The sequence below is a fragment of the Pituophis catenifer genome, unplaced genomic scaffold (genome assembly GCF_029215685.1).
Source record: "Pituophis catenifer annectens isolate HBS135680 unplaced genomic scaffold, rPitCat1.0.hap2 SCAF_7, whole genome shotgun sequence".
NCBI classification, from domain to species: domain Eukaryota; kingdom Metazoa; phylum Chordata; class Lepidosauria; order Squamata; family Colubridae; genus Pituophis; species Pituophis catenifer.
Genome location: NW_027256887.1, coordinates 10307671 through 10334219, shown reverse-complemented (window position 1 = coordinate 10334219; position 26549 = coordinate 10307671). Strand labels below are relative to the sequence as shown.

Sequence of the window (26549 nt, the reverse complement as noted above, 5' to 3'; positions counted from 1 at the left end):
AGCCATGAGGCTCTATATCCGTGATGGCGAACCTATGGCACGCGTGCCACAGGTGGCACACGGAGCCATATCCGTGGGCACGCGAGTGTTGCCCTAACTCAGTTCCAGCGTGCTTGCGTGCGCCGGCCAGCTGATTTCCAGGCCTTCCGGTCCCACCGGAAGTTGGGAAATGGGCCGTTGCCAGTCTCCGGGTGGGTGGGGAAGGCTGTTTTTGCCCTCCCCAGGCTACAAGAAAGCCTCTGGAGCCTGGGGAGGGCAAAAAACGGGCCTACCTGGCCCACCGTGTCATCACGTGCCAAAAGCGGGGAAAGCACAGGGGGGTCATTGCACACATGCACGGGGGGGCGCGTTGAATTGTGGGTGTGGCCACGCACACGCGCAATCCCCCCGCTCTCCCCGCTTTTGGCATGCAACAGCAAAAAGGTTAGCCATCACTGCTCTATATTCTGCAATATTGGGACTGTCGGTGAGTCAACAGCGGGTCAGAGAAGGAGCTGCTGAAGGACAGAGATGACAGTTGCTCTTTAAAAATTATGATTTAAATCGAGTTGATTTAAACCAAGCCTTTTTACTAGTGATTTCAATCGTGATTTAAATCAAATCCACCCTGACCCTATTGTTGTCCAAAGAACAATATGGAGCACAGCCTGGGTCAAGCTTGAGACTTGTCCTACTCCTTTCCCCTTTCCCTACTTTATTTTTCCTTCTATTTGCTTCCGTATTTTTGCATTTTATATTTTAAACTAATAAAAACTGTACATTTTGGGAATCGTGATGTGGAAAAAGTTAAGTTTGCAACTAATCGTCGCATTTATAACCTTCGCAGGTCTGCAAAGCAAAGGAAAGCTGAAGGGGGATCGTAAGCACAGCGGCCGTTTCACTTTGCAACCACTTTGCTTAACAACCAAGTTACATGTCCCAATTACGGTATTAATGACTGAGAAATATTCTTGCTCATCTGTGGGTGCTGCTGCCATCTAGAGGACAAACTCGGAAATGTTAAGTGTGTATCAGGCCTTGGCAAGAGAACATCAGCAGAGGGAGAAAAACAGGCTAGAAATGCTGGATCTCAAATGCAAAGGCTGCATGTTTTTAGACACTATGCCAATATTTTAGGCAGGCTGGCTCCTTCCCTGGAGGCTTTGAAAAAGTTACTAAAAAGGGAGGTTTCCCCCCAAAAAACATTGTCTATAACCGTGATGGCGAACCTGTGGCACGTGGAGCCATATTGGTAAGCATGTGAGCGTTGCTCTAGCTCAGGTCCAGCGTGCGCCAGCTGATTTTCAGGCCTTCTGGGCCCACCAAAAGTCGGGAAACAGGCTGTTTCTGGCCTCCAGAGGGCTTCCAGGGAGGTGGGGAAGGCCGTTTTTGCCCTCCCCAGGCTCCTAGAAAGGTTCTGGATCCTGGGGAGGACGAAAAACGGGCCTACCGGGCCCACCATGCCATCACGTGCCAAAAGCGGGGGGAGTTCGGGGGGATGGGGCACACTGAATTATGGGTGTGGCCACACACGTGCAGGGCCCCCTGCGCTCCTCCCGCTTTCGGCACGCGATGGCAAAAAGGTTAGCCATCACTGGTCTATACCTCTTCTGGTTCCTCTGGTCTTTTGTCTCCTATTTTGGGTTTTGCAGTTGGGACTTATTGCCTTAATTCTGTTGTTGCCTTTATCCAGAGGTGGTAGATATTCAGCCGGTTCGTACCGGTTCGAGTGAATCGGTAGTGGAGATCGTGGGTAGGCCTGCTCACCCGCCCCGGCGCTATGCCGTCCTATTTAGGCACGTTTTTGAGGTCAGGAGCATGCTCGGAAGCTGCGTGCATGCACGAAGCGAGCGTGCGTGCGCACGGCGAACTGGCGGTAACAAAATGTGCAACCCACTGCTGCTTTTAGCATAGCAGCAAAACAACTTGTGAGCGACTGGAGCTAAAATACTGATGCAGAGATAGCCTGCTACCATTTTTCTCTCCGTGTATGGATTTGCCTTTTTGTTTTGCAGAGAAGTGCAGATAGGCTACCTAACTGATGACTTAGTTAGTTGAATCTTATTTCTTAGGCCTTTGCAGCTTTAGACATGATATCTCAGACTTTAACCAATGATGTCTTAAAATTCGTTACAGATTTATATCCTATCACCATAAAAAAAAAAACAAGCAAGCACAATTACAGTACATAGGAGTATTCTATAAATGTAATTAAATATAATTCTTACAAAACCCAAATCACACCTGGCAGAAGGACCCAGCAGCTAAAAGTCAGCCACTTAAGACAGGTGTGGTTTTTTTTTTTTGAAATATTTTTTTTTATTTTTAAACATACATAAAACCGTCTTCAATTGCAAACAGTGTGTCGGTTGGTTACAAGTCTTTTGTGCATCATTCACCAAATTCATAGCTTACAATTTACGATTTACCTAGATTCTCATATCATCGACCTAATATATATCTTTATATTCAGTGTTGAGATTCAGCCGGTTCGCACCACTTCAGAACCGGTTGTTAACTTTCTGAGCAGTTTGGAAAACTGGTTGTTGGAAGAAATCATTAGGGCAGAGAACCGGTTGTTAAATTACTTGAATTCCACCACTGTTTATATTGTTATCCTCATTAATCATTTATTTGACTATGACTATTTCTTCCCTCATTATCATTCAAAGTGTTCTAAGATTTGAGTTAATTTTTATTATAACATTCATTTCAAGACAGGTGTGTTTATGTACCTACACATGATTGAATACCTGTGGCAGATATGTCAGCATCTGGAAGATATCTTCTCACCATCACAGAAGTCATTGGAGAAAAAAAACAAAACACCAAATATGTATTCTCTAAATCAGTGTTTCTCAACCTCAGTAACTCTTAACATCAGAGGTGGGTTTCAGCAGGTTCTGACCAGTTCTGGAGAACCGGTAGTGGACATTTTGAGTAGTTCGGAGAACCGGTAGTAAAAATTCTGACTGGCCCCACCCCCATCTATTCTCTGCCTCCCAAGTCCCAGCTGATCGGGAGGAAATGGGGATTTTGCAGTAACCTTCCCCTGGAGTGGGATGAGAATGGAGATTTTACAGTATCCTTCCCCTGGAGTGGGGTGGGAATGGAGATTTTACAGTATCCTTCCCCTGGAATGGGGTGGGAATGGAGATTTTACAGTATCCTTCCCTGGAGTGAGAATGGAGATTTTACAGTATCCTTCCCCTGGAGTGGGGTGGGAATGGAGATTTTACAGTATCCTTCCCCTGGAGTGGGGTAGGAATGGAGATTTTACAGTATCCTTCCCCTGGAATGGGGTAGGATGGGGATTTTACAGTATCCTTCCCCTGGAATGGGGTAGGAATGGGGATTTTACAGTATCCTTCCCCTGGAGTGGGGTGGGAATGGAGATTTTACAGTATCCTTCCCCTGGAATGGGGTAGGAATGGGGATTTTACAGTATCCTTCCCCTGGAATGGGGTGGGAATGGAGATTTCACAGTATCCTTCCCCTGGAATGGGGTGGGAATGGAGATTTTACAGTATCCTTCCCCTGGAATGGGGTGGGAATGGAGTGCATTGTAAGCCGCCCTGAGTCTTCGGAGGAGGGCGGCATATAAATTGAACTAATAAATAAATAAATAAATTTTACAGTATCCTTCCCCTGCCACACCCACCAAGCCACGCCCACCAAGCCACACCCACAGAACCGGTAGTAAAAAAAAAAATCTGAAACTCACCACTGCTTAAGATGTGTGGACTTCAACTCCCAGCATTCCCCAGTTGGCCAGCTGGGGAATTCTGGGGAGTTGAAGTCCACATATCTTAAAAGTTGCTAAGGCTAAGAATCCACATATTTTCAATGTTGGGACCAATGGTATACTTGGCTAAATAACAGAATAAAAAGAGGATAAGGTTGCGTAGCTCTTACTTTCTATTTGTATATTTGGATTATTTATTTATTATTTATTTATTTATTTATTTATTTATTATTTATTTATTAATTTATTATTTATTAATTAAATTTCTATACCGCCTTTCTCCCATAGGACTCAAGAAAAATAAGAGATACACAAACATCATAAAATTGCTAATTAAAATTATTATTATAACATAGTTTGGCCCAATTAAATAGAACCTAAAATTAGATAACATTTTAAAAACATTCACATGTTCATATGTTTAGACCCGCTTGTTGGAACATCAGGGTTTTGAGGGCACGGCGGAAAGCAGGGATATTTCGTATCTCAGGGGGCAGTTCATTCCAAAGGGTTGGAGCCCTCACAGAGAAGGCCCTCCCCCTGGGAGTCACCAGTCGGCATAATTTGACTGACGGTACCTTGAGTAGTCCCTCCCTGTGAGAAAAAGACGGTCTCGTAGCTACCCAGGTCCTAAGACATGGAGCGCTTTAAAGGTGATAACTAACACCTTGAATCGCACCCGGAAGACCACCGGGAGCCAGTGCAGCTCGCGTAGGAGAGGTATTACATGGGCGCAACGAGCTGCAGATAATTCTCTGATTGAAGATAATGTATTGTGTAAAGTTCTCACTGCGATCTATATGTTGTTATATACTTTGTTTGCAAAGAAATAAATAAAATTAAAAAAAAAAATTGCTAAGGCTGGGAAACACTGGTCTAAAATATACCCCCAAAAAGAGGAGCCTCTCTGGGAAGGCAAGACAAAGGAGCAATGGAGGGAAGCTAATCAAGAAGAAAAGCCACAAAAAAAAAACCAAAAAAAAAAAACCCCACTGTTTGCAATTGAAGATGGTTTCATGTATGTTTGTTTAAACATTAAAACAAAAATCTTTTCAAAAAAAAAAAGAAAAGAAAAGCCAGCTAGAACTAAGGAAGAAATTTCCTAACAGTGAGAACAGTTATTCAATATTTTTGAGTATTCAGAAGATATATTGAATGATTGATTATGTATTGTTTGTTTGTTTGTTTGCAATATTAAGATATGATAAATATTGGAGGAGCAAAAAGAAGATTTAAAAGACGTATTCAGAAGATATATTGAATGATTGATTATGTATTGTTTGTTTGTTTGTTTATAAAATAAAAAAATTGTTTTAAAAAAAATATTTTTTAAAAAATATTTTTTTTAAAAAATATTTTTTTAAATATTTTAAATATTTTTTAAAAAAAGTGGTTTTAAAAAAAATAAAAAATATTTTTTTTAAAACCACTTTGCTTGGAGTTGTCTGAAATTATTGCAGCCACCGCCCCCTCCCTCCCCACTCCCAAGAGGGCAATGCCCAACTTTATTTATTTCGAGGCTGCTGCGCTTTCCTCCTCCAGAGGAAATCTCGCTTCCCTGGGGAAGCTGGCATGATAACCCACCTGCTTTCCGGCTGCAGGAGGCAACCGAGTCCCGCTGCTTTGCAAAGGGCCTGAAATGCTGGAAGCCTGCCCGAATTCAGGCTGCCCTGCATTTCCTTAAAGGGAACCCACCCACCTCCCCTTCGCTGCCTTCCACGGGAACGTACCTGGTTGCTTAGGTTCACACGTGCAACAAGCGCGTAACTAGCGAGCTCCCGGGCGGGGGGGGGAAGGAGGAGGAGGAGGAGGGGAGGGGCTCCCGAGCAGCATCTTCCTGTTTCCTAGCCACGCCCACGGCGATGACGTTGCATGTTCGGCTGTATTGCCCCGCCCCTTCTTAAAGGAGCAATAGAACTCTTTAAGGCAGGGGTCTCCGACCTTGGCAACTTTGCTGGCTGAGGAATTCTGGGAGTTGAAGTCCACAAGTCTTAAAAGTTGCCAAGGTTGGAGACCTCTGCTGTGCTGTGGTGGGTGGGGGTGTCAGTTGGGCAGTGAGTCGCTCCTTCACACACACACACACACACACACACACACACACACACACACAGAGAGAGAGAGAGAGAGAGAGAGAGAGAGAGAGAGAGAGAGAGAGAGAGAGAGAGAGAGAGAGAGAGATGATGATGATGATGATGATGATCCCCAATTAAAATTGCTGGAAGGAAATCCCCTGCAGGTCAATTTTGGTTGCTCCATAAATTCAGGGGATAAGGCAAGAGTCCTCTACCTGCCTACCCACTTCAGCCAAGGGCCACTTGTCCACCTGCTGACACACACACACACACACACACACACACACAGCAGCAGCATCGAGTGAGAGGAGCAGGGCTGAACTTGCAGAGATTTCTTCGGATGGGAGGGAGACCAACAGGTAATCCCAGGAAGGAAGTGGGGAGCACTGGAAACTTGGAAAAGAATTGATGAAGTGGGCTGTGGGAAGTTTAGATCCACTGTGCTGGCAAGAAGATTTGTAGGGTTGTGTCTGAGAAAAGGACATTTTTATTGTGTGTGTGTGTGCACGCACCAGAGGTGTTTCAACTTTCAGCAGGTTCTGACCAGTTCTGGAGAACCGGTAGCAGAAATTTTGAGTAGTTTGGAGAACTGGAAAATACCACCTCTGACTGGCCCCGCCCCCATCTAGTCCCTTCTTCCCGAGTCCCAGGTGATAGGGAAGGAATGGGGATTTTGCAGTAACCTTCTCCTACCACGCCCACCAAGCCACACCCACCAAACCATGCCACGCCCACCAAGCCATGCCCACAGAACCGGTAGTAAAAAAATTTGAATCCCACCACTGGTGTGTGCGTGCCCGCACACACACAAGCACACATATGGTCATAAGTGTGAAAACCGTCATAAGTCATTTTTTCCAGTGCCGTTGTAACTTCAAATGGTTGCTAAACGAAAAGGGTACTTGCACACTGATTATTTATTATCCAACCTGAGGGCACTAATAATGGATGCCGACACTTATTGTGCCAATTCCTAAGGCAGAACATGGGATAGCAGCTTTGAAAAGGAGGAAAACAAACAATAAAAAGGACTTAAAATATTCTTTAATCTTGAAGGTGACCATTCTTTGGCAGTTAAGGTGCTCTAATGTTTATGAAATTCCCTCTCAAACTTTTTTAAAAAAACGATCAACGTTTCTTGCGTTAATTTGACTTTTAAGTTTCGGTTCTTCCTTTCCAAGAAAGATGCTTGAGATAACAGTTCAGGCCACTTGGCTGTCGTCGAAAATGTCAACGAATGCTGCAGTTTGAAAAATTAAGGAATAAGAAAGGAGCTCTCTGAAATAAATACGGAAGTTTTTAAATAGTTACATAAAAACCTTGGTCCTGATCATTTTTGTTTCCCCATAATCAAGATGATAAAGGCCGGCAGGCATGAAAATGGAAGAAATCAGAGTAAGGTGTATTCATATTTTTCATCCCAATTGGCTGTATGTACGCTTGCCAATAATTAAAGAACAATTATTCCAGAAAATTGTGCTGTGAATAAGCAAAGGGAGACTAGGCTGAGGCGATGCTTGGAAAAAAGGATTCTAAAAATTTGAGTCATGATTTGAGCAACTCATTCGTCCTCACTTCTTTTTCCTTTTTTTTTTTTTTTGAAACCAGCACTCAAATGACAAGATACACCATTTTCTTCCCATTTATTTTCCGGGCTTTGAGTCCAAGGTGATGCATGTTTTTCCGCTCAGGAAGCCCAAAAAGGACCCGATTAAAAAGTTCCGTATCTGTCGTTGATACCTGCCTGAAGGTGATAAAAGCCCATATTCGGCGGAATTTATGGAAGAGAAAATTAACCACCTCGGCTTCGTCGGAAGGCTCTTCGTAAACTGGCTGCTTCATGTCCTCGTAGGCCGACATAATCACTGCTTGGAATAAATTGATCAGAACGCAAATCATCACCATCATGAAGGAAGCCAAGAAGAGCCCGCCCAGAGCACGATTGGATCTGAAAGCTGTGTCTTTAAAAGCTGAAACACAGTAGGAGAAGACGGTCTGTGCCGAATGGGTCATCATGTTGTAGTTCCATTCGTACTGGCCAAAGACGAGGTAGCCAAAGGCCATGTAGACGAAGAAGTAGACTGCCACCACTAAGGCCATGGAGCAGATACCCGGCAGGGCGGCCAGAATGGACCTCTGGGCCAAGCGCACGTCATAAAAGAAACGAGAGTACCTGAGGGTTTTCAGGACGATCAGAAAGGCCAAAAACCCTAGAGTGATCCTTAAAGTTTTATCAACGAAAGAAACTTTGTGGAAAGGGATGTATTGGTTCGGTTGATGGAGATAGAGATCGATAAGGCTAGAAGCCAGTTTGAACTTGAATGCAAGTTGCAGAAGGAAAAAACAACACACTGCCTTTATGCCAAAGTTAATTAAATTGGAAACGTTTTTTAGGTAGTTGAGTCTCTGTTGTTCCACTACGCAAAACTCATCAATGATGTAAAAAACGAGTATGTAGGCCACCAGGATGAAAACGAACTTTTCCCTTCGGTCCAGCTGCTTGAAAATGGGGAGTTTATAGGAGTGGATCCACAAAGTTGTGTTAATGGGGCCTAAATGAGAAACTTCGAAGATCACCGATATGCTGCAAAATAAGTCCGTATCGAAGTTAAAAGTTGTCATCTCGACTATCAGTGCCCAAGTATTTTCATCAAGCCAGCTGTTTTCTTCCAATGACACCATTCTTTTCATTGATTCGGAGAGCATCTCCTTGGGATAAAAGTTGAACGTATACCCTCCTGCTTCGTACACATTTCGCTCTCCGTATGAATTGTACCTCCAGGGATCTCTGACTCTGTGGTAGGTGAAGCCTGTGAAATTGCCCAAATGATTCACCACAGATTCATTAACTGGGTTCTTCCAGGACCCGAGGTAGTTCCTATGATCCTCTTCGTCGACACCATATTTGTGAAGGCAGTGGCTTTTACTAATCACAAATTTATTTACAAAACTGTGCGGATAGAAGCATTCTTTTTCACTACGCTCAGCTCTTATCTGGCGCATTTTGGGTAAACCCAGGATTTTGGACCAGGTGTCTGGGAGAAAGTTTGGCTTCAGCGGGTTATGAATCAATTCCAGAAAGACCTCTTTTAACCAGAGGTAAATCTCCTTTATTTTGCTGACTTCAAAAAGCCCCTTAGACAATTTTGACTTCATGTCTTGATTGTAGTAAAAACTCCTGGTGTTTTCCATGGAGTAGGCAATGTTTAAAATTAGGATTAAAAAGACAAAGTGGCACAGGACGTCCTTCAGGAAGACGAAGGCTTGATGTCGGATCTTCTCCTTTTTCTTAAAAATTGTGATCTCGTCCTCTTCCAAGGGCTGGTATTTCTTGCTGCCTCTCATTCTTACCAGATCGTAATGCAGTTCTCGCATGTCGTCAGCATTCATGCTTGGTTCGTTCAGTTTAATCTCCAGGAAAGTTTCTTTGATCGACCATGGAATGTTTTCACAGGAATTGGAATGAAGTGATTTTAGGGCTGAAAAAAAAAGGATGTTCAACGTTTGAAGGAAGAACATGCTGACAAGAAGCGAGATGGCGGAGGCCGCCAGCCATTCTAAAGAGGTCTTGTAGTCCTGGGATGTGCCATATAATATGATAGAAAAAGAGGACGTGGCAGAAATAACCAAGACCAGTACCCATGAAGCATACTTGTTCCACCAAGATACGATCTGGGGCCTTTTGAAGAAAAGCATGCTGGGAGTATTGAGTGGCCTCGTTTGGTGCTCTGCTTCCTTCTTCACGTAATTATTGTTAAAATTGATGTTGGCATGGCCAACTTCCGAAGCCTCTTCCTCTGTTGAAATTATATTGGCATCCCCCTCTGGAATCGTGCAGTTGTATCGGGTTTTTGTTCTCTGCCGCCACCTAATATTTTTCGGTCCTGCCAGGTTTTGGGGATTGGAGGCAGCGGCAAAGCTGCCGTCTGGAAAACCGGACCCTGGGAATTTCGAAGTAGTCTCTAGAAGGTAACATTTCTGCAGGAGTTCTTTCCAGTTCCTCAGATTTCCGGTCGTTAAATGAGAACACACTTTTTGCTGAGTTGCAGTGAACTGCTGGCCAAAGGGCTCTTTCTGCGAATATTTGAACAGGGCTGTTATAATCATTTGCAAAGGGACCGAAATGAAAGCGCTCTGAATGCCAATTATGAGAAACCTCAGATTCTGCAGTTGTCCCGGATACATCTGCTGATCCACGTCGGCCTTGAAGAACATCATGTTGATTAGCAGGATGCAGAAGAGAGTGGCTAAGCAGCAAGACAGCCTTTGAAGTCTGTTGAAAGAACCAGTGCACACGTGGGCAAAAAGGGAAAACCATAAGTGATTGTCCGCAAAGTCCTTGGCAAAGCAGATGAGGAAAAAATCCATTTTGTTTAAAGGGGCCAGTGGCTGGACCACAACAAACACCCTCTCAATCAAACCATTGTCTTTATCCAGAGCAAGCCATTTTCGGCATATAAACATCCAAGACTGCTTGGTGTACATATTTTCCACCTTGACTCTACTCAGATACCAGTTCGGGGAAGAGCCGGCATTATCATGCCAAGCTTGAAGGCAATAGATGTCTCCCAGGTCATTCTTAGAAGTCAGGAGAAAGGTATTGATGGACCCACGGAGGAAAGGCACATGTCCAGGGTGGCTCAAGCGATGGATGTCGCTGACTGCTTGGTCCCCTATCAATTGGATGAAAACGGTAGCTGTTGTTCCTGCCCTAAATCGGCTGCCTGTGTAGACGGTGACCAAGTAGCAAACTTTATCAAAGGGATCATTGTCAGGCAAGACAATGGCGTGGGCTCTGCTTTCTACATCAGCCTTATCTTTTCTCATCGCCCAAATAGCCAACAGGATATAGGTAAGAAAAATGAAAACTACCGTCAAGATTATCACTGGGTTTCTCTGGATTTGAGCCAACTGGATCTTTCTCACCTCTGCTGGATCAGGATAGACGGTCACCTTCCCTGCTAAAAATGTGACGTCTCCTAGGGAGGTATTTCCTGCTGGTGGGTCAACAGTCCTCGCAGTGCGCCTTTTGCCTGCACAGACGCAGTGTAGCTTTTGCCATGTAGTCTGAGGTCCGAGATGACACTTATCTTGTCTCCAAAGTGTTCGAGTATCATCCAGATACAAGCAGTCTGCTGTAAACAGCGTGAGGCCAAGCCTCTGTGAGCCGTGGTCCCCCAGAAAGTGGTCGGATTGGAAAACAATGGAAATGTTTTGTTTTCCAGCTTTGCTGCCTCGGAATATGGCTTTGAGTAACGTCTGCGAAAGGCAAAAAACATAAGGCATCTGAAATACACAATCGTCACCTGTGGAATTCTTAGTCTTTGAGGTCACTGGCATATTGTGGGAAACATTAAAAATAGCTATGGGAGGATGACTAAGCTTGAGACCCACATATATAAAAACCTGGAAAGTGAGCTTTAGTTTTGTCACTATCTGGATCAAGATGTCTTTGGAGTTTCTACAGACTTCAAAACTGAATCCTCCAGATGCTTCAGGGAAGTTTTGGCTGTGTTCCACCATCATCTCAAATACAGCCGTCTTTTCCTCATTTCTGGTCAGGATCATTTCAGCCACATCGGGCACAATTTCAATCACGTTGCCATTAGATTTAATTCCCGCCATTTTGAATCCCGCCACCCTTGTGTTTATGTTGTCCAAAGATGGCGACCAGAAAAATGGATTCTTGTCAAAGTCATAAAGTACCGTAGAAATTACTGCATCATCTGGCAACTGGTTATATTCCACCTGCTTCATTTTGGGATAGAAACAGTTTTGGCAGTCTCTTCTCTTAGCAAAAGTTTCAGAAATATCCTGCTTTTCTTCTTTCCTTAATGTGATGTTCCAGTCATCAGTTTCTAGGATGGTTTCATGTTCTCCGGGGACTTTGCCTTGTAAAAGGAGGTCTGCTAAAATTTCAGCAACAGACATGGTTTCCTCAGCCATGATTCTGTGGCTTTGTGGGTTTTTGAACAGAGAAGCTTTGAGGACACTGGATAACCCCGCAAGAATAGCTGTTCCAAGATCATAGATTTCCTTAGAACCTCCATTTTCTCTGTTATGTCTTCTCAACCCATCAGTCACATCCTTGAGCTTTTGGACTACAAGAAGCTGTGATTTCCTGTTGATTTCCCCAATTTCTTGGGTTATCTGCAAAATACTTGAGATCACGTGATTGGCCTCCATGATGTTTGTTGTTGGGATCCCAGCCAAATGATTTAAAAGAATTTCACGCAGTTTGGTCTTAGAGGAGTGAAGTCTTGGAAGCACTTCTAGGTCATTTAAAGCAGAAGCCACCATGTGGATAAAATATCCCGCCCTAAAATAATTTCCACTGTTGAGAAAATATACAATGGGAGCCGATGTTCCACCAGTTAAGCTATGTAATTTGTTTAACACAGCCTCCGGTTCCTTGGCTTTCAGTGGGCTGTGCACTGTGGTGGGTATTGTAATTTGGGAATAAGCACCAAGATCATCATATACTTGGACATATAAGTTCAAGAGATATTGCTTAGAAGGTACACCAACGGGTAAAAAAGATGGCGGACTTTTGGATTGATCTCCAAAATAGACAATGGTGCCCAAGGTACTGTTTCCTCTAATAGGCATTTCCATTGAATCTAATGCCACCTTGACCTTATAGGTAAGAGGCAAATCTTGATCTCTAAAGCCACTACAGTGAACAGAGAATTTTGTTAGGAAAGCTATTCCTGTGGGAGGGTTAAGGCTGCACTTTCCAAGTGCTGGAGGTGTATTTACAACAAATGAATAGTTATAGAGCAATGGTTCATGTCCCTCCAGGCTTACTTTTAATACAAGTCTAAAGGAGAATTCTGCCACGTGCATCAGACTCCATGGTTTCACACAGAGGTATGGATTAGTTCTCCCTGTTGAAGTTCTGGAGGCCCAGTCAAACTGGAGTTCGGAGGAATTTCCTGAAAAAAGTGACCAGTGAAACTGAGGCCTATAAAACCTTCTGCAATTTAGGCATTTGCCCAAAAGGCAAAATCTTTCTGTGGGAATCACAGATCTTCCACAGTTCTCAATACAGGTGAGATTCAGTGCTAGCCAAGCGTCAGGCTCTACCTGGACCCTTTGTTCAGCCTGAGCTTGTCTCCTTCCTTTATGAACCACCAGACGGAAATAGTACGTGGCGTTTTCTTGAAGTGTTCTAGGTAGAACCGTTTGCACTGGCTCTGAAGAAGCTGTCCATTTCAAATCTGCCTGATGTGGATGACACTTCCCAGTCTCGTTCAAAGTCATGGAAATATAGTCTGTTTTTTGTTTGGAGCAGTACCAAGTGAAGGTGAGGCCTTCAAAAGGTTGGGGGGCATCTGGATCAGAAGAGGCAGATCCATTCAGAATCCATTGGTCGGAAAATCCAACTGTTTGCAAATCGCCTCCAGCAATGACCGCCCAGAGTCTGTTGGGTCTAATCCTGACAAACACAGAATCGTAGTCTTCTGCTTTCTCTAAAGTGTCCATTGTGATTAATGTTATGGTCAAATTGAATAAATACAAGCCTTCATCTAGGCTATCAGCAGGAATGTTTAAGATTAAAAGATCTTTTTTCCCAACTCCAGGAGGGTTCAAAGGTTTTGACCAGTCTGGACCAGTCTTCATATCTGGAACTTTATAGATTTGCCACATTATATGTGTTTCCCTTGGTTCTGGACAATTCACCTCAACATCAGCTGAGAGAATGAACGAGACCTTTTTACTATAATTTAAAACAGGATTAGTATAATGAGATTCCTGGATTTTTACTCTTTTAAGGAAACAAAATCTTTGAAGGCAATCCACTGTAGACTTCAAGACCTTCGAGGTATAAGTACTGACTTTGGTTTCCAAAATGATACGCATTTGGCCAATTCGTGTGCAATTGACTTGTGCTATGAAGCCTGCGTATAAAGCAGGGTTAAAAGGAAGATCAGTTATAAAATGGGCAGCGTTTTTGGCACGATCTCTGTAACTGTAAGTAGCATTCCAGAGAAGATCTTCCTTTTCTACACCCAAACATTGTAGGTTGAAGGCCCACTTGTGCTGGAGTAATGGATTCTGCAACGGAATAAACCAAGCAATATAGACCGAACTTGGCACAAACGAAGGGCCACTTTTGAAAAGGTGAATTTCTACATCTTTCTCTGAATAAGACTTCAAACGGACTCCTTTTCTGTTAAGGTACAGATGGATGCTGAACCTGTACCAGCACCGGTGGACAAATTCAATGGTGATCAAGTAAGAAAGACTTTGCTGTTGATAAAAAAGGTAGTACGTGCTGGAAGGAATGTGCAAGTCACTAGAAGGGCCTTTGATAAGATAGAAGAAACCCCATCTGTGGGTAAAAAAATAGGTGCCTGCCTTGATTTTCTGTGTGTTGACAGTAAGATAAGCCAGAGGCTGATTCCTGGTCCGTAGACCTAAAACGGCACCTGAGAAATCTAATGCCCCACTCAAATCTCCAGATTCTGCCTCTTCAAGAGCCCAAGAGAAACGAGCCACAACTTTGTTCCTGAAAGATGGTGGACTAGGAGCAATGGAGTAATTGTTCCGTAAAGCATATGGATTGTATGTGGTAGACCAGAACCGTCTGCTCTGAGCATCCACCAGGCTGTAGATCTTTCGTTGGGACTTGGCTGAAGAGACATTCCAGAATAGACGGATAGTTCTATGAGGGATGCGGAGTAATTTGGAATGGGCACTGTAAATATGCAATATGATGGGTTCCACCTGCACGTCCAAACTAGGCCTGAGCAAAGGGCCTTGCTTGACATGGAAGGAAGGAAGGCACAGTCCTTGGTGGGTGTCTTCAGCCATCTGACAATGCCTGAAATAGGAGGAGCACCTGTGGGGCAGCCGACCATCACGGTAGTGATTACATGGTGAAAAATATGGATGATGGCTGATGGGAAGGAAATGGGCTGGGGGGACACCCAATCTATAATGGTAATGATGGCGCCATCTTGTTTTATCAAGGCATGGACAGCAGCTTAGCCGCATTTGTTTCCAGTCATGTTTGGGGAATGTGGATGGCCAGAGCAGGAACAAAAAGACATCTTGGCAATGCAACTTAATTCTCAGATGTTGGTGAAGATGACTAGGCACACTGCAGGAACAGGAGACACCCTGGATTGTGATATGGGTGGAGGTTGGAGAAGGACAGATGTCATGTTCTTCAAAGACTAGTTCCAGCGCCACATGTCCTGAGCACAGAAGCATGTTATGCCTCAAAATGGATCTCCAAACCCAACAATGCTGTAGAGAAAACCCATCCCTCAGTGGCTTCCAAGTTCTTGAAAGAAGATCTACAACTCTGAATGAACCATCCTCACAGTTAGTGTCCCATGCGGACGAGGTCTGGGGTTTGTCTTCTTCCTGCCCATAGGTGTGGTTAGATGTCACCCGTGATGGGGGCAGGCATAAAGAAAGGGGCATGATGACTGTCCATGGGAAACAAACCCTAAACAAGAAGAAATGCATCTGGAAAGGTTTGGGTCAACAGCCTTAACTGCTGTGGATGGAATGATTGTGAGGATTCTAGAACTTGGCAACTAGGCAATCTCTGTTGGAGTTCTGTTGGGTTGTATTTCTGACCACCCTTTGATTATGTTGCTCTTATATGTCAGTGTTTCTCAACCTTGGCCATTTTAAGATGTGTGGACTTAAAAGTGCTGGCTGGAGAATTCTGGGAATTGAAGTCCACACATCTTAAAATGGCCAAGATGGAGAAACACCGCTCTAAATGCAGGAATTCCTCAGGACCTGGGGCAGAGTTTTTCCCAATGTGCTACGAAACAGTCACAATAATGTTTTATTGTTGAAGAAATTATTATTATTATCAGGGGTGAAATCCAGCAGGTTCTGACGGGTTCTGGAGAACCGGTAATGGAAATTTTGAGTAGTTCAGAGAACCGGCAAATACCACCTCTGGCTGGCCCCAGAGTGGGGTAGGAAAGGGGATTTTGCAGTATCCTTCCCCTGGAGTGGGGTGGGAATGGAGATTTTGCAGTATCCTTCCCCTGCCATGCCCACCAAGCCATACCCACCAAGCCATGCCCACAGAACCGGTAGTAAAAAAATTTGGATTTCACCACTGATTATTATCATCCACAACATCAACATCGTCATTATGTGCTTTATGTCAGTAAGTTAGATTATGATGATATTTTAAGAATTCTTAAATTCGATACTCACTGGCTGACTCAGCCTTCCATCCTTCTGAAAATGAGGATCCCAGATTATTGGGGGCAATATGCTGACTCTGTAAACCGCTTAGAGAGGTCTGTAAAGAACTGTGAAGTGGTATATAAATCTAAGTGCTATTGCTATTCCACATTGAACAGGGAGGTAGAAATCAAATCGAATTGGAAACATTCCGGAAAGGTATAACAAGAACAGGCAATGTTAATTATCAATCAAAGACTAACTGAACAAAACTACCGTATTTATTAAAATAAACAGGGACGTTTTAACACAGAGAGATGCTTATAAATGACTGATTAAGAAAGAACTTTCACTTCACTACTTTTCATATATCATATAACAAGTGCAAAAAAAGTGGCAATCCTAGAAAAGTCTCCTAAGATATAAGAAACTGTGGATAAAGAAAGGAAGACAGTCAGGAGGAAAAAGTTCAAGATTTCAGTAAGGAAGTACCCCATATATCTGGGGATATTGGTAAGAGAGGGGATCAAAAGTGAGAAGCTGTGAGTTGAAGCATCACCTGTCTTTTACATGCCTCACAGGCAGGAAACACATTAAAAAGGGGCCAGGTGTCAATCAGGTAGTCACAGCCACCATCTTGAATTTCTCAATCCCTATATCTCACCTGCAGACCCTCCTCCCCTGCAAATATTTCTACTCTCTGGGTATCCGATGTTTCTGCACATTCTATAGGGCAGTGTTTCTCAACCTTGGCCGCTGGACGATGTGTGGACTTCAACTCCCAGAATTTCCAGTCAGCTCTGCTGGCTGGGGAATTCTGGGAGTTGAAGTCCACACATCGTTCAGCGGCCAAGGTTGAGAAACACTGCTATAGGGCATCGTGTGGTGGTACCTTGGTCCCCTGTAGCAGCTGATCTTGATGTGGAGAACTTTCCATCAGTGTGTCTTGACCTTCCAAAAGGGGTACAGCATGGATTGGCCCCAATGAAGAATCTAGTGACCAAAAATGTACTTGGGTTTTTCTCGTTTCTGTGTTGTAAATCTTCGTGTGGTTTCTTCTGCTTAGCGCAATATGATTGGATGAGTTGGTCAGACCATAGCTACTTGCCTGAAATTCTCGTTCCGGACAGATGTTGAGCAAACTGAATGTGTCCCCAGAAAGGACTTCACTCCTATCGTCTGCCATTCGAACTTTTTACTGATGAAAATGAGATTGGTCACTAGCCCAAAGCTAGGAACTCAACTGCCGTAGAGCTTCCAGAATAACCATTTTAAATCAAAGCAGGGGAAGAGTATCTTGGATGAGAGTAGAAGACGGTTTGGGAATTCAGTACAATCCAAAGGAATAGCCCAAGGAAGTAAATTTAACACATGCTTCCGATTGTTTTCCTCAAATAACAACATAAAGTTTTTCTTTCCTTCCCAGGTGTTTTCTCAAGGGCGGTTTTCTACGTTTCTTAAATTTCCCATACAGTACAGTGTTAAAAACATCAGTCTCTGTTTTTGTGTCGGTACCAGTGCTGGCAAAATACCACATCCGGTACACCTTCTGGAGTATAAAATACATGACCTCCGCTTCATTGGAAGGCTCGTTGTAAACGACTTCCTTCATGTCCGAGTGAGCTGACATGATGATGACTTGACTTAAATTGACAAAAACGCAGATCATCACCAAAAGAAAGGATCCTAAAAAAAGGCCCCCTAGAATTTTGTCAGACAAAAATTCAGTGTTCTTAAATGTTAACGCACAATAAGACAACACGGTCATGAAGGAATACGTCATGGTGCGGAAATTAAATTCATGTTGGCCAAATCCCACATATCCAAATGCCGTATATGCGTTGAAAAATATGGCACCCATTACGACTATATTGATGATACCAGGGAGGGCTGTTCTGAGGGATTTTTGGGCTAAGCGTAAATCAAACAGAAATCTGACATAGCGGTATGTTTTCAGAACCAGGAAAAAAACCAAAATCCCCAGTATACCTCTGACTGTCTGGTCGAATTGGGAAGCCGTATGGAATGGAATAAACTCTTGGGAATGAAGTAAGTAAAATTGCACCAAGTCAGAAGAAAGCTTGAATTTGCACAAAAGCACCACCAGAAAGAGGATGCAGACTGTCTTTATCCCAAAGTTGATCAGATTGGTAGCAACAGTAAAATAGCTCAGCCGTTCTCGGTACACCATGCGACATTCGTCAGCAATATAAATAATGAGTATGTATATCGTCAGACAAAAGAAGAAAATTTGGCTCACGTTTTGATGCGTGAAAAACGGGAGTTTGTAAGAATGCACAAAGATGCTGGCATTCACGGGGCCAAGAAAAGAAAGTTCAAAAATGATGGAAATGCTGCAGAACATATTGGCGTCAACGTTAAAAGTTGTCAGTTCTAAAATCACCGCCCACGTCTTATTGTCAATCCAGCTTTTCGTTTCCAAATCTCCCAACCTTTTTGTTGAATTCACTTGTGGTTCTTCGGGGAAAAAATAAAACGTATATCCCCTCGACGGATATTCATTTAATTGTCCATGGGAGATATACTCCCATTGGCTACTACTTGGCTCATAACTGAAGCCTAAAAACTCAGCATGGCTCTTGGGAACTGAGGTGTCCGTGGGAGTTGACCACGAGCCCACGTAGTTAGTTTGATCTTCCTGGCTAAATCCATATTTGTTCTTGCAGTGAACATTATGCAGCAAAAATATGTTTTTCAATTCATGGGGAAGTGCACACCTGTCTGCAGATTTCTTTCTTATTTGCCTCATTCTGGGTAATCCCAGGATTTTGGACCAGGAGTTCAGAAGATAGCTTGGGTGATAGGGATTGTGCATCAGCGGCACAAAGCTGTTGTTTATCCATCTATAAACATCCTGTGCTCCATTCAAATCGGGTAAATAGGGAGAAAATTTCCTAGATATGGATTGGTTGTAAAAGAAGGCGGTAGTAACGTCTATTGGGTGTGAGATTGTGAAAATTAAAGCCAAGAAGATAAAGTGGCAGATCATGTCCTTTATATATTTGTAAGCTAGATATTGAACCATCTGTTTCTTTTGCATGGCTGTAACATCTTCCTCTTTGATGGGCTGGTATTTCTTGGACGCTCTCAATTCAGCCAGGTCATCATGCAACTTCACCATCTCGTCCTCTTCCATCGTTCTTGGTTTGTATTTCATATCTTCATAGCTTTGCCATGGGATGTTTGCACAGTATTTTGCCAAGCAGATATTCCAGCTGGAGAAAATAACAATTTGTAAAGTCTCAAAGAAGCTCATGTGGAGGCAGAACGATATCAGAGCAGCTATTAACCATTCAGAGGATGTTTTGTTATCAAAAGACAGGCCAATGAATGTGATGAAAAATGACGCTACCCCAGATGTGAGGAAGACAAAGAGCCATGCACTGCAAGACAAACATCTACGCTGTTGCAATTTCTGAGTTTTACTCAGAGTTGCTTTCTTTTCTGTTGCATAATTATTACTAAAATCATTGTCCGTGGCTGAAAACTGCTGTGAGAGAAGGATTTCAGGCAAGAAAGTGAAACTTAATTTTTCCTGATCCTGAGCAATGTTACACTGGGAAGACTCCTTTATGGAGTATCTAAACAAGCCTACTGTAATCCATTCCACAGGAATGGAGAAGAAAGCACTGAGAACACCGGCTATTATGGATTTCAAATATTGCAGTTGTAGGAGATAAACCTGTTCTTCTTTCTTAGTGTTGAAGATGATCGTGTTGACCAGCAGGGAGGTCAAAAGTATCGCTAAGCAGCAGGAGAGCCTCTGAAATCTGTTCCAAGAGCTGTCAAGGCTGCGAACAAAGATAGAGAACCAGAGGTGATCTTGGAACCAGTGATAGCTAAACATTATCAACAGATAATCAATTCTTCTGATGGGGACTTGTGGATCCGTGACCTCGAAAGTCCATTCTATTTGGTAGTTATTCCTGCCAAGGGCCAACCACTTTCTACACAGAAACAACCACGACTTGTTTGTGTCTACACTGAGGACTTTGATTCGGCTCAAGTACCAGTTAGGCCCGAAGCCACAATAATTGTGCCAGACGTGGATAGAGAAGAGGTCTCCCAAATCTTCCCCGGTAGTTAGCATAAAAGTATCGATGCAGCTGTTCTGAAGGATCTCTGGAAACGATGGGTGCTTTAAGAGATGCACATCACTTGAGCCATTCTGGCCAATCAGCTCAAGGAACACATCTGCTTTGGTTCCTGCACTTGGGCGGCTTCCCGTATAGATGGTCACCAGGTATCTCATGGTGTGAAAGGGGTCGTTATCTGGCAAATCTATAATCTGCTCTTCAATATCAATTCTGTCTTTTCTTCTCACCCAGACAGCCAAGAAAATGTAGATTAGGAAAATAGCAAGCACAGTCAACCCCGGGACAGGATTCTCTCTCATTGGATGTAGAAGGAACATTTTCATGTCGATTTGATTGGGAAATAGAAGTAACTTGCCAGCCAAAAATCGGATCCCGGGTCCTGAAGCTGCTCTTAAACTGGATCTAGTTGACTTCGTGATGTGTTTTTTTCCTTTGCAGACACAGTGGATTTTCGACCAGCTGGTTTGAGGTCCAAGGTTGCAGGTTTCTTCTTTCCACTGATCCTGAACGCCTTCAAGAGACAAACAGCCTGCTGCAAAGACAGCGACGCGGAGAGATTTTGCGGTTTGATGTCTCACAATTGAGTGTGACTGCAAGACAATAGAAAGGTTGAGCGTGTCTGCTCCTCTGTTATAGGCTGGAGACCAAAGCAATGACTTTGGAAGGCAAAGGATATAAGGAACTTTGAGAGCACATCCGGTGATAATTGTATCCTTTTGGATGACGGTTGGAGGACTTAAATGAGAAGCATTGTATAAAACTAAAGGGGAGTGGCTCAGATTGACGCCTAAGTAGATAAATACCTGGAAAGTAATTTTCACTCTGGGCACAAGTTGGATAAAAATATCACTGGAGTTTCTTTTAATTTCCAAGCTGAAGCCACCCGTTGTTTTAGAAAGTTTTTTATCTGGCCCTATAGTCAGCTCGAAGATGGCCTTGTCTTTCCTAGCCAAGATCATTTCAAACACCTCAGGAACGATGGTGGTTAGGCCCCCTTTAGAATCGGTCCCCACCATTTTGAACCCCGTCACCATTGTGCCAATATTGTCAGCAAAAGTCAGCCAAGGGAAAGGATTCTGTTCAAATTGATACAGAACGGTGGAAACGACATTATCTTCTTCTAACTCCACATGAGACCCCTGCTTCAGTTTTGGGTAAAAGCAGCTCCTACATTGCTTCCTGTTTGAGAAAGTTCCAGAAACGTCCCATGTTTTGTCTTTCCAAAGATGGATGGACCAGTTTCGGGTGGCCATTTTAGTTTCGTGCCCACCAGGGACTTTGCCTTGTAAAACGAGATCTGCTAATATTTCGGTCACAGAAATAGCTTCTTTAATGGCATCCGCGTTAGGATTTCTGTGATTGAAGAGGGAAGCATCCAAGATATTGGACAATCCTGTGAGAATCCCATTGCTAAGAATCTCAGTTTCCTTTGAGCCCAAGCCTTGCTCCCTGTGTCTTCTCAGGGCTTCGCTGACTGTTTTTAATTTTCTTACTGCAAGCAGCTGGGATATTTGATTGACTTCAGCAATTTCATGCGTTGCTTGACAAATACTTAGGATCGCCTGATTGATTTCCCCGATACTAGTGCTAGGAATCCTTGTGGTTATAGTGAGGAGGTGTTGACGCAAATTTGCCTTAGGAACCCGATTGGAGGGTGAAGCTTCAATATTGTTTAAGGCTGAGGCCGCCATATATACAATATAGCCTATACTCAGGTAATCCTTGGTGATGAGTAACTTGGTCATAAGGGCACTTGATCCATTAATCAAATCATGCAGTTGTTGATGGAGGACGGCATTGGTCGGTGGTTGTCTCTGATCAAGCACCGTTGCTTGCAAAGTGACTTGAGAAGACGCACCAAGGGAATCAAAAACTTGAACGTATATAGTCAAAGCAGAGTTCTGTGATGGTCTGCCAGGAGGAAGGAAAGACCAGGGAGTTTTGGATTCATGTCCGGCATAGATAATTATCCCCAAAGTATTATTTTGAATTGAGGATATGGAACTAATTGTCGTTTGATCCGACGCTGCTGTTACTTTGTAGGCAAGAGGCTGATTTCTGTCTTCAAATCCATTGCACTGGATAATGAATTTTGTTAGAAAAGCTATTCCTTTTCTTGGATTAAGGACACATTTTCCTATCTGTGGTGGAGCATTAACATAAAAAGAATATTCACAGCTAGAGGACTGTCCACCTTTGGTGATGACTTTTAGGCTCAAAATGTAGGACTCTTCTGCCATGGAAACCAAAGCAAAAGCTTTGACATGTAGATGTGAGCTGGATCTTCTGGTAGTTGTTCTGGAAGACCAGTCAAATTTGATTTCATGGGACTGGGCCGATCGCAGTGACCAATAATACCAGGGTTTGAGTTCCCTGCAGTTCCCACATTTACCAGACAGTGAAAATCTTTCTGTTGGAATTACTGACATTCCACAATTTTCAAGGCATGCAATGTTCAGAATGAGGGCACCCTGAGCCCGTACGTGTATGGTTTGCTGAGCGTGAGCTATCCTGCTACCATTTTGAACTGCCAGGAGAAAATGGTATGTATTATTGGCCTGAAGAGTTTCAGGAAGTACCATCTGAATTGAATCGGAGGATGTGGTCCACTTCAAATCCACCTGATCGGGATAACATTTCCCAACTCTGCTGAGGGCCATTGACGTATAGTCCGTTTCCTGTTTGGTGCAATACCAAGTATAGGACAATCCCTGAGACAGACTGACCAGCTCACCATTGGACAGGACAGATCCTTTTAGAATCCACCGATCAGAAAATCCAACAGACCGAAAATGGCCTCCTGTGATGACAGCACCCCAACGATCTGACCCAACCTCTATCAACACTGCATCCGAGCGCTCTATCTTCTGGGGCAAAGTGGATGAAATTAATTGCACAGTAAAATTAAAAAGATACAGGCCAGTATCCAAGCTGGAGCAAGGGATTTTTAATCTGATGAAATGTCTTCCTTCAATGCCAGGTGGATTAAAAGGTTTAGACCAGTCTGGTCTATCTGACAGATTAGTGATTTTATAGATGTTCCAACTAATTTTAGTTGCTTTGGGGCCTGGACAATTGATCCACATGTCTGCTGCAAGTGTAAATCCAGTCCCCAGTGCGTAATGCAGGATGTGTTTGGTATTAACTGCCCGGTGGATCCTAACTTTGGGAATTGTGCAAGTTTTTTGCTGGCAAGCAATTTGGGATTCTATGACTTTCAATGCATAAATGTTAAACCTTGCCGTGAATATTGTAGGAATTTTTGTACTCTTTATGCATTTCACTCTGGCAACAAATCCCGCATACGAGGCAGGATGGAAAGCTAAGGTAGAGTCAAGAAGGAAATGAGCTGCATTTCTGGTCTGATCGATGTAGGCAAAACTGTAGTTTTCCACCAGAGGCCCGCCCACGGAATCAAAAACTTGCAGATTGAAGGCCCATTCACACTGAAGTAGGGGATGTTGCACAGGGATGAACCACACAATGTAGACCAAGCTATTGTCAGGAGACGTGCTGTTGAAGACGTAAACGTCCATCTCCTTTCCCCCTAGAGATTGGAACAGGGCCTCTTTCCGATTCAGATAAATATCCAGGCTGAATCTAAATAACTGTAGCTGCACATATTTAACTGTAATCAGGTAAGAGAGGCCCGCTTGCTGATAAAGTACATAGCAGAGGCTGGAGTTCTCAGCAACGCCGTTGGTCAAGTTGCCTTTCTGGGTAGAATAGTAGAGGCCTTGGGCCCGACTGAAAATATAAGTGCTAATTGTGTTTTTCTGTGGGTTGAGTCTTATGGAAATTGAGCTTGTCCCGCTTGTTCTGAAAATCAACGTCCTGTTTAAGAAATCAAGTCTTCCTCTTACTCTATCTAATACCCTCTGGCTGGTACGGAAGTACACACTGGCCACAACTGTTTCCTTGATCCGGTGTGATGTGGGCACGGTGCAGAAATGGCTGTGCAGACCAAACGGATTGTAGTCATAGGAATGGAACCACTCTAGGGATCCTTGTGTGTCCAGCAGTTGGTAGGCTACTATTTCTGGGCTGAGCTGCTGAAGGTTCCAGGAAAAGCTCAGAGCCCCTTGTGACTGTCTCCTCAATTGGGAGGTTACCCTGAAAACAAAGAGCAGAGCAGGCTCCACAAAGAAATCCAGGCTGAGGCTGCTCTGGGGTCCCAGCTTATAGCTGACCGAAGCGATGTAGAATCCACGGAGTGGGTACTGCACAGTCAAATGGTAGCTATAGTAAGACATGCAGACCTGGTACAATTCGGCACTGGGGTAGTCACTAAGTAGGAGGGGCTCATTGTGCTGGTTGGTGGGAATGAGGAGGTCCTCAGGAAGACCCCCTTGGCTCTCAAAGTAGTAGCGCCAGGCCGAACTTTTGAGGCGTGCACACCAGCCCAAGCGCACCAGCTGCCTCTCCAAAATGGGAAGTGTGTGAGGCTGCAGCAGGAAGAAATGGATATCTTGCTCCACAACCTCAATGTTCAGGTTGTGATACAAGCACAAGGGAGCCAAGCATGAAACTGAGGTGCACTTTACGGAGATCTGGGTACTAGCCCAAGGTGGATGGGGACTTTCCTGTGGCAGGCCTGGACCGAGCGTCAACTCACCTGTCCAGGAAGTCGTCTGGTTGACTAGGATGGCATTCTGATACCAGTGACAGAGAGGGGGCACTGTCCCTCCCTCTTTGGGGTTTCGTTGGGGGGCTTTTGAGTAGTGCAACACCACATATCTGTCCCAAAGACACGAGACCTGGAAAGGGTGGTCTTGTTGTTGATAGACACGGTTCTCAGGCTTGGCACAAGTGACTGACAGCGGTGGTGGCATGAAATGAAGTCGTGCTGCCAGGGTGCTGGGGCAGCCACCAAACCAGCAGAAGAGGGCGAGCAGAGGCCAAAGGAATGCCCGGGCTCTTACAAGGAACGAAATGGTTTCAGTAGCTCCAGGCATCACACCAGCTGTCGCTTAGTAACCTTAGAGATCCCAACGGGAGGAAGTGAGCCAGTGGATTCTAGAATCTTTCTTCAGTTTCCACTTTCAATATGGCCACCAAAATTCTTGCCAACTTAAAACCAAGCAAACAAAGCAACTTGGGAGAAATTTGAGAGTAATAATGTATAACAGAAAAATAGTGAAGTATACATTTGACTAATTAAAAAAGAGTCACTACCGTAGGTATTTCAATATTTCAACCGTTTGCATTAATTTAACCAATTTGATTCGGACTTCCACAATTACAAAGTCCAAAGGTGGAAAAACGATGCTTATGTCCTCGTGTTATAATATCCTCATATCTACCGGTAGCATTTGATGGGTATTTTTTGAAGATAGTGGGTGTAAATTTGGTGAGCAAAAGAAATTCTTCAAAGAGTAAGGAGCATGTCAGCAAAATGGAAACCTAGAAAGAATGCATACTGATTGGCACATAAAAAAGGGCAACCTTGAAGTGTCTGGATCTCAGAAAGTTGTATCAAAATTTCTGTGGCAATGTGAATATATTTCTTTTTATTAAAACTATATATATTTTAGGACAGTAACAATAGAAGTAACTTGAGGTTTGCTAATTATGAATACCTATGCTTACATCATCTATTACTTATCCAGATGTATGACTATATCTTCTTCTCCTCCATTCTAAAATATATGCATATGATGCACCCTTTTCTCTATAAGAATTCCCTCCATTATTCTCTGGAAGAAGTTTCTATAGTATACACTGTTCAATGAATAAATGCTGCCATGAGCCTTGATTATTTGCTTTGGGCCCTACGTTTTGATTGCACAACTTCCAGAGCTGACATTTTTATTACAACTATATCAGAACTTTTACAATCACACAAAATACTGGTAATGATTTTAGAAATACCAGGCTAAAACAGAGGTGGGATTCAAATTTTGTTACTACTGGTTCTGTGGGCGTAGCTTGGTGGACGTGGCATGGCTTGGTGGGCGTGGTAAGGGAAGGATACTGTTAAATCTCCATTCCCATCCTACTCCAGGGGAAGGATACTGTTAAATCTCCATTCCCACCCTACTCCAGGGGAAGGATACTGTAAAATCTCCATTCCCTCCCCACTCCAGGAGAAGGTTACTGCAAAATCCCCATTTCTTCCCGATCAGCTGGGACTCGGGAGGCAGAGAATAGATGGGGGCGGGGCCAGCCAGAAGTGATATTTGCCAGTTCTCCGAACTACTCAAAATTTCTGCTACTGGTTCTCCAGAACTGGTCAGAACCTGATGAATACCACCTCTGGGCTAAAAACTAGAAAAATGGTAGCACATTATCAGTTGTCTTGCACTGACTTGCTTCTGTTTGTTATTTGATTTTATTTGTTCAACCTGATTGCAAAAGGCAGGGCAAATAGAATCTGCTGCAATGGCAGAATTGTCTAGTCTTACTAATCCCCCTCCAAAAAAAAATTCACTTGAAAAAGCATGAGGTTTAAATAGATTATTTATTAGAATA

General features: G+C 43.6%; 3 protein-coding genes across 3 annotated transcripts in view; all 3 read right to left on the bottom strand.

The window, feature by feature from the left end:
- CDPF1 (cysteine rich DPF motif domain containing 1) overlaps positions 1-5533 on the bottom strand; it is a 19691-nt gene extending 14158 nt beyond the window's left edge. The window contains exon 1 of the mRNA XM_070947364.1: positions 5455-5533. The gene's annotated coding sequence lies outside the window, so the exon portion shown is untranslated. The remainder of the gene's footprint in view (positions 1-5454) is intronic.
- Positions 5534-7407: 1874 nt separating this feature from the next.
- On the bottom strand, positions 7408-15276 carry LOC139319910 (polycystin family receptor for egg jelly-like). Its single transcript, XM_070947965.1, has one exon. The coding sequence runs from the start codon at positions 15274-15276 to the stop codon at positions 7408-7410; it is 7869 nt and encodes a 2622-aa protein (XP_070804066.1).
- Positions 15277-17350: 2074 nt separating this feature from the next.
- On the bottom strand, positions 17351-24910 carry LOC139319157 (polycystin family receptor for egg jelly-like). Its single transcript, XM_070946862.1, has one exon. The coding sequence runs from the start codon at positions 24908-24910 to the stop codon at positions 17351-17353; it is 7560 nt and encodes a 2519-aa protein (XP_070802963.1).
- Between the last annotated feature and the right edge of the window lie 1639 nt (positions 24911-26549).

Excerpts from the sequence above, each read along its gene's own strand:
- LOC139319910 (XM_070947965.1), bottom strand. The coding sequence starts at position 15,276 with ATGCATTTCTTCTTGTTTAGGGTTTGTTTCCCATGGACAGTCATCATG.
- LOC139319157 (XM_070946862.1), bottom strand. The coding sequence starts at position 24,910 with ATGCCACCACCGCTGTCAGTCACTTGTGCCAAGCCTGAGAACCGTGTC.